Below are 6,778 nucleotides of genomic sequence, written 5' to 3' on the forward strand. Positions count from 1 at the left end.
TGTCATCATTGGCAAACATCCCCACTTTTGACCTTATGATGGATGGAAGGTCATTGATGAAGCAGCTGAAGATGGTTGGGCCTAGGACACTACCCTGAGGGACTCCTGCAGAGATATCCTGGAGCTGAGATGACTGACCCTCCACAACCACAACCATCTCCCTTTATACCAGGTATGACTCCAACCAGTGGAGAGTTTGCCCCCGATACCCAATGATTCCCCCCATAAGAGGAGAATTAAGAACTAATCACATCCAGGCTAGACCAGGCAAGATTTTCTGTCACAAAGGACATTTCAGACCAGCAGATTTTACATGCCATTCCAATAGCTTCATGGTCACTTTTACTGAGAGCAACTTTTTATTTCCAAATTCTTTTTAAAACTGAGCTTACGTTCTCAAACCACCATGGTGGGAATTGAAAATCAACTTCTCTTAATTAATGATTTTTTGGATGTAACCTTTAGGGTGAGGTTTTCATTTTGCTAGTGTTGGAACAGGAGAAAATAATTTAACAGCTTAACAATTTGCTGATGCTATACTAAGTATACTAATACTTTTCTGGCTTTGTAAGCTGTATGGAGCTGCTCCAGCATTGTAATGGTGACAGATATGCTAACCCTAATGGATAAGATTCATTATCATCTGGCTGTTTATGGGATCCTGTTTTGCACAAATTGGCTGCCAAGTTTCCAACATTACGACAATGACTACAGGTCAAAAAAACTTCATTGGTTGTAAAGTGCTTTGGGACATCCTGAGATAATGAAAGGAACTACATAAATGCAAGTCCTTTTTTTAATTGGTAGGATCAACTAAAGGACAATGCATTAAATGCGACCATAATAGATAACAGCATGTGTGGATCCTCAGAGAGCAAAGCCCATAAAACTATTTAGTGCATCTTTGCTTGTTTGTAGTGAATTGTCTTGTTTATTTCTCATTCTCAGTCAATGTGGGAAATGCTGCAATTGAGTTCCTGCAATGAAATTATCAGCAAAAGGAAGTTAAAGGTTAAAGAGTGTGATGATTTCAATCAGGCCATCGAGGTTGCTTATTGGAAAATGAAGTCCCTGATTAAGGAGTCAATTGGGCCAATCAGGGAGTCTTTTCCTTGTATTTAACCGGGAATGTCAGTTCCTCTGGCACTCCCGAAGGCAGCCTGCTGACTGATAGCACCCTGCGTGCTGCTGTTGGAATTGTAAATAAAGGGATTTTGATGAAGGGATTTCTGCCTCCGAGGACTTATTACAAAGTGCACAATGCCCAGGTTGAGGTCACGCTGTGTGAGATGAACAGGCAAATACTGACATATAATGGCATTTCAATCTTACACCAGCTGGTGTTTCCATAAAAAGAACAGGGCAAGGGAATTTCAGACAAACTTGTTGAGATCTTATTGCAAAGTATGATTTCATCCCAATGTTATTTTGGGTGACATGTTTACTCACATACGATTATATACACTCACATAACATAGGTGTAACTCAGGAAGTAGCACTGGACTAACATAAGTTAGGAGTGAACTGGTATGTAAGAAAATATGTGAAATGAGCAAAGAATACGGAATAATAATCATGGAGGATTTCATCCACCCCAAACAAGTTGGCAAGTACAGATATCAATAGAGGTTTTGCAATGTTTGCCCTTTCTTATAATCCTTTCGTACCCAGGATATACAAAATCCAACTAAAGAGAGAGCTCTGGTAGATCTAATAATGAAAACGAATTAGAACAAAAGCGAGAAATAAAATGAAATTACGTTATCAAGGAATGTAAAAAGGAATAGTAAAATATTATTCATTCACATAAAAAGCAATGAAAAATCAGGACAGTGATGGGGCTAATAAGGTTTACATATGACTAACCCACCAGATAATGACAGCAAAATGGCAGAAATATTAAATAATTTGTTTGCTCTGGTATTTACCAGAGGAAATAACATTGTGGTCATTACATTAGAAGAAGAGATCAAAAAAGTTACAGGGCGGGTTTTCTCCAGCCTCATACATGGTGAGACCCATCACGAGTGAGAACAAATGTTTAACATTCTCACCATTCACTTTCAGCAGCACCGAAAAATCCCAGCCATGAACCAGGACGGATAATTTCAACCATAAAGACATTTAAGATAAAAAGCGGGGAGATGATTGACAAACTAAACAAACTTAAAGAGGACAAAACCTCTGGTCTGGATGGATTGTACTTGCACATATAAATAAAGGTTAGGGGAAAGATAACACAAGTGATGTTATATATTAGCAATTAATCAGAAAGGGAATAGTGCCAGAGGATTGATAGACAGCCAATGTGATTCCTTGATGTAAAATAGGAGATGGAACAAGCTTAGGAACGTTTAGACCAATTTGCTTAACACAGGTAATAGGAAAGATAATTAAATCTTTCACCAGAATGTAATTATAAATCATCTAGAAATTGAAAAGATGGCAAGCTCAACATAGATTTCAGAGAGAAAGTTATGGTTGATCAGCTTTTATCAATTTATGTTGAAGTAACAGAAAGGCTAGATAAGGGTAGTCGACATCATCGGCTGATTTTACTGAATAACTCGAAGTCCCAACGCGGGAATCTTTCATGGGTCACATGGCCATAAGGGCATGTGATGGGACTTCCTTGGTGATCTTCCACTAATGCAGGCCAGTAGGAGATCTGGTCAATAATGACTAGCTGGCAGGAGTTACCGCTGTCAGGGATGTTATTGGTGCAATTTTTAAAGGCCTGTATGCTGCCTTCATACTAACTATGATGTGGAGATGCCGGCATTGGACTGGGGTAAACAAAGTAAGAAGTCTCACAACACCAGGTTAAAGTCCAACAGGTTTATTTGGTAGCACAAGCCACTAGCTTTCGGAGCGCTGCCCCTTCATCAGGTGAGTAGGATTTCGAAATCTCACTCACTTGATGAAGGAGCAGCACTCCGAAAGCTAGTGGCTTGTGCTACCAAATAAACCTGTTGGACTTTAACCTGGCATTGTGAGACTTCTTACTGTTCATACTAACTGAACAGAGAGAAGGCGCGCAGCAGAAGAAAGCTTGTGGAGAAATGGCTGCAGTCAGAGAAAGGATTGCTCCATGTACGGTGATGGCTCACTCGAGGTCCTGAAGTTGGCAAAGGAACAGAAGGTGGAGGGGAGTTGGGCACCAGCAAATCTCATTAAGAATACCTGGTTCTAGGTGGCCGACATTGTGAGAAGCCGTGGGGTGGGTGCTGTAAACTGCTTCAATGATCTTCTGAGATGTGTCAAGGTAAGTGGCATACATGATGGCGACATTCCTGCATGTCGTATTTGGCAGCCATGAGATGCGAAGCATGTGACTGACCTGTGCACAAGCTCCACAGTGTGCAATGAGCTACAAAGTGGCCTCACATCAGAGGAGCATTGCCAGTCAAAAATGATCAGTGAACACTTGAAGAAGGTCTAGTGGCAAGACGATGGTCATTTAAAGTAGCACAGCCTGATGAGCATAGCTGGGCCAGGAGAGTTTTGTGATACTTGGTATTTATGTTGTTACGGGTGAAGTGAGCTCATGATATTAGACAGTGGAGATGACATGTGATCTTCATTGCTGTAATATTGCAGTAGGAGTGGGAATTAAGTGATGGAGCTTGGATGTGTAGCAGCAGGTTAGCCTGTTGTAGAGGGCAAGGTTGGTATGGAGCCCAGAGAATGTGAGAAAAGCAATGGTCAGAATCACCAGACCTTCTCATTAGTTTTTGTAGTGGCAATTCTGTTACCTGTGATGACCACATGAAGATCTGGACCATGGACAGGCAAGAGAAATTGGGTGATCGTTGTTGACTGTACCTTGCTAACACTACTCTTGTCACTCCAGCATGGCCAGGAAGGGTTAGTCAAAAAGGGTAGTGGAGCCACCTGAGTCAAGATTCACCACCTGTGGAGGCATACCCTTCAGCGGTGCAGATACTCACAGATCAGTAGGCGTTGACATGCATTTAAAACAGGTGGCACTTGCTGCTGAGTGTGGTAAAGGCTCTCAGGAATAGGTAACAGAGGCAGCTACTCCCAGTCCTCATCAGTGTTTGAGAACAGGCCAGCAATGCGCAGCGTCATGCAGCTGGTGAGTCTTGGGAGTTATCAGCGAAAGTGAAAGATTCTGAAGCAGCGTGAAATTTGTGGATATCTGACAGAGTCTGCAGAGGCTTTTCAGACACTGGTGCTCTGACATTTCCAAGAGGTATTTACAATCTTTACCCTGGGTGCCACACTTGATTGGCTTTCTGCACCTATACGCACTCCATGTCGGCATCCCATTTCAGCGTGTGCTGCTGGTATTTCTCTGACCGCCTGCACTCTCGGGAGTGGAGGAGTCAAACACTGAGTGCAAGCACCCAGCTCCTTTCACGGTGTAATGGCTTTCACTCCCAGTATGTTGCCTTTAGTCACTGCAAGTGACAAGAGAGAGATCTGTCCACTTACAGCTCTCCCCACTGATCTTTCAAATAGTCTTCGAAAGGGTCCTGTCTTCTAGTCTTGACCTCCTGGTTGCAAATGTAGCAGAACCAAATGACTTTTAATTCCAGCCACTCAGCTCTCACCTCCTTTGAGCTGGTGAGCCACTGAAGCTCCACGGCACCCAGGGAAAACTCTAAATGCAGTGGAATATTGTGATCATCGTAGAATCCCTATGCTACAGAAGGAGGCCAGTCTGCCCATCAAGTCTGTGCCGGCATGATCCCACCTAAGCCCTATTCCTGTAACCTGACGCTAATCCTGAAAACTAGGGTCAATTTAACATGGCCAATCAACCTAACCCGCACATCTTTGGACTGTGGGAGGAAACCGGAACACCCGGAGAAAACCCACGCAGACATGGGGAGAATGTGCAAACTCCACACAAACAGTGACTCGAGGCCGGAATTGAACCCAGGGCTCTGGTGCTGTGAGGCAGCAGTGCCAACCACTGTGCCATGTCTTCAATTGACAGTTTAAAAAGATCAATTGAATGCCCGCTGCAAGACAGCGGGGTGAGAGATATAGGACAGATGTTAGAGGTAGGTTCTTTACTCAGAGAGTAGTAAGGGAGTGGAATGCCCTGCCTGCAGCAGTAGTGGACTCGTCAACATTAAGAGCATTCAAATGGTTATTGGATAAACATATGGATGATATTGGAATAGTGTAGATTAGAGGGGCTTTAGATTGGTTCCACTGGTCGGCGCAACATCGAGGGCCGAAGGGCCTGTACTGCGCTGTAATGTTCTATGATCTATGTTCTAAGACATAATGTAAGTTTCTATATTTCTGTATTTCCGGGGGTAAGGGGGTTATTTCTATGCTAGGCACAGGGTTGGCACACCCTGTCAAATAAGCTGGGGAGTGTCCCTCTGCTTGGCTGACTCCCTACAGTTATTAAGTTCACTTGAGCTGAGTTTTCCACGCACATCAGGGAGGAAATCCCACCTCTGACAACTGCTGGACAACCAAATAACCAACAGTTCTTTGCCCCAGGAGCACCACAGGAACAGTGACCACTGCTGAAGGAGTTGGTCTTAAAAGTAAGTCCAGAGTCTTGCCAGGGCTGGGCCTGGTGCCCAAGTGAGGGGTGTGGCGGGTGGTGGTTGGGGGTGGGGGAGGATAGTGTCCAGGATCATCTGCATGGTGGGGGTGCGGTGGATTGGGTGGGGGGTGGGGGTGGGGGAGGAGGAGAAGAGAATTATCCATGAGGAGGTTCCTGATGTGCACACAGGGCCCAAACAGGAGGCATCACCTCCATTGCACGGTTAACAGTCTGCAGGGTGAGCTTGGTGGCTGCCTCCACATTGTGGGTAAAATCTCAGCACCAGTGGAAAGAGGCCCCTAAATGGCTACTTGAGGGCCTCAATGTCCCATCAATGAACCTAATTTGATTCATTATGCCTTTATTTATATGATATTAAATTAGCAATAAATTAGTGAATGGTTGAGATTGTCAGCAAAGGACTTGCCCAACAACGCATTTTGACCTGGTTGCTAGATAGCTCGGATTCCAAAATAGCATGTACACCAATTAAAAATCAACAGCTGAGAAAAGATGTTTTAACATTCATGCACTGGGAAAATATTAATATGATACAATATTTATGTATCCCATGGTGAACAAATTAGATATTTATACGACTTACAGATTCAATCAAACATAACAATCTCTCATTTTATATCAGGTAAATAATAATGGAAAAAATGCTTATCCCATATCGATAGATATCAATGTAAAAAAAAATCAATATTCAATGAAACACTATTAAGAGATTTCACTTAATTGCCTTGGACTTAATATTCCATCAAAAATAAATTGCTACAGTTTGGTTGCATTTCTCATTGCCAATTATCTCTTCACTTTCCTTCTCTCCTAGAGGCACTGGAATAGAAATTGGTCTTTGGGTGATTTTTAGGTGTCCCAGGTGGCATATAGTTCCCTGCGTTTGCTACAGAGGAGATTAACACCATAAGGACCCTTCAGCAAGTTAGGGCTGAGTGAAATAGGCTGCACTGTTCAAGCTTTGCTGGATTTTCAGCAACTGAGCCAGCATTTTTTCCTTATCTTTCTGTGCGAACAGGAAGAGCAGGAGCGCTGCTCCTTGGCTGCACTGCACTGCTGAGGACCACTGCTGTCTCGAGATTGCCCTCTTTGCGTTCTCACTAATGCCCTCTAGGCCCCCACCCTTTGCTTCCTCAGGAGTAGCACACAAGCTGGAGTTGAATTTCCTGGAATTTAGAAAGTCTAAGAGGTGATTTGGCCAAGGTTTTCAAGATATTAAGG

The 6,778-nt window shown here is 43.4% G+C and overlaps 1 protein-coding gene across 1 annotated transcript in view; it reads right to left on the reverse strand.

Annotated features, from left to right (window-relative positions):
* Positions 1-3,280, reverse strand: part of tpo (thyroid peroxidase) — a 96,416-nt gene extending 93,136 nt beyond the window's left edge. Inside the window, exon 1 of the mRNA XM_078213507.1 lies at positions 3,184-3,280. Coding sequence (XP_078069633.1) covers positions 3,184-3,280 — 97 coding nt within the window. The remainder of the gene's footprint in view (positions 1-3,183) is intronic.
* Between the last annotated feature and the right edge of the window lie 3,498 nt (positions 3,281-6,778).

Source organism: Mustelus asterias, chromosome 5, assembly GCF_964213995.1.
Source record: "Mustelus asterias chromosome 5, sMusAst1.hap1.1, whole genome shotgun sequence".
Lineage (NCBI taxonomy): Eukaryota > Metazoa > Chordata > Chondrichthyes > Carcharhiniformes > Triakidae > Mustelus > Mustelus asterias.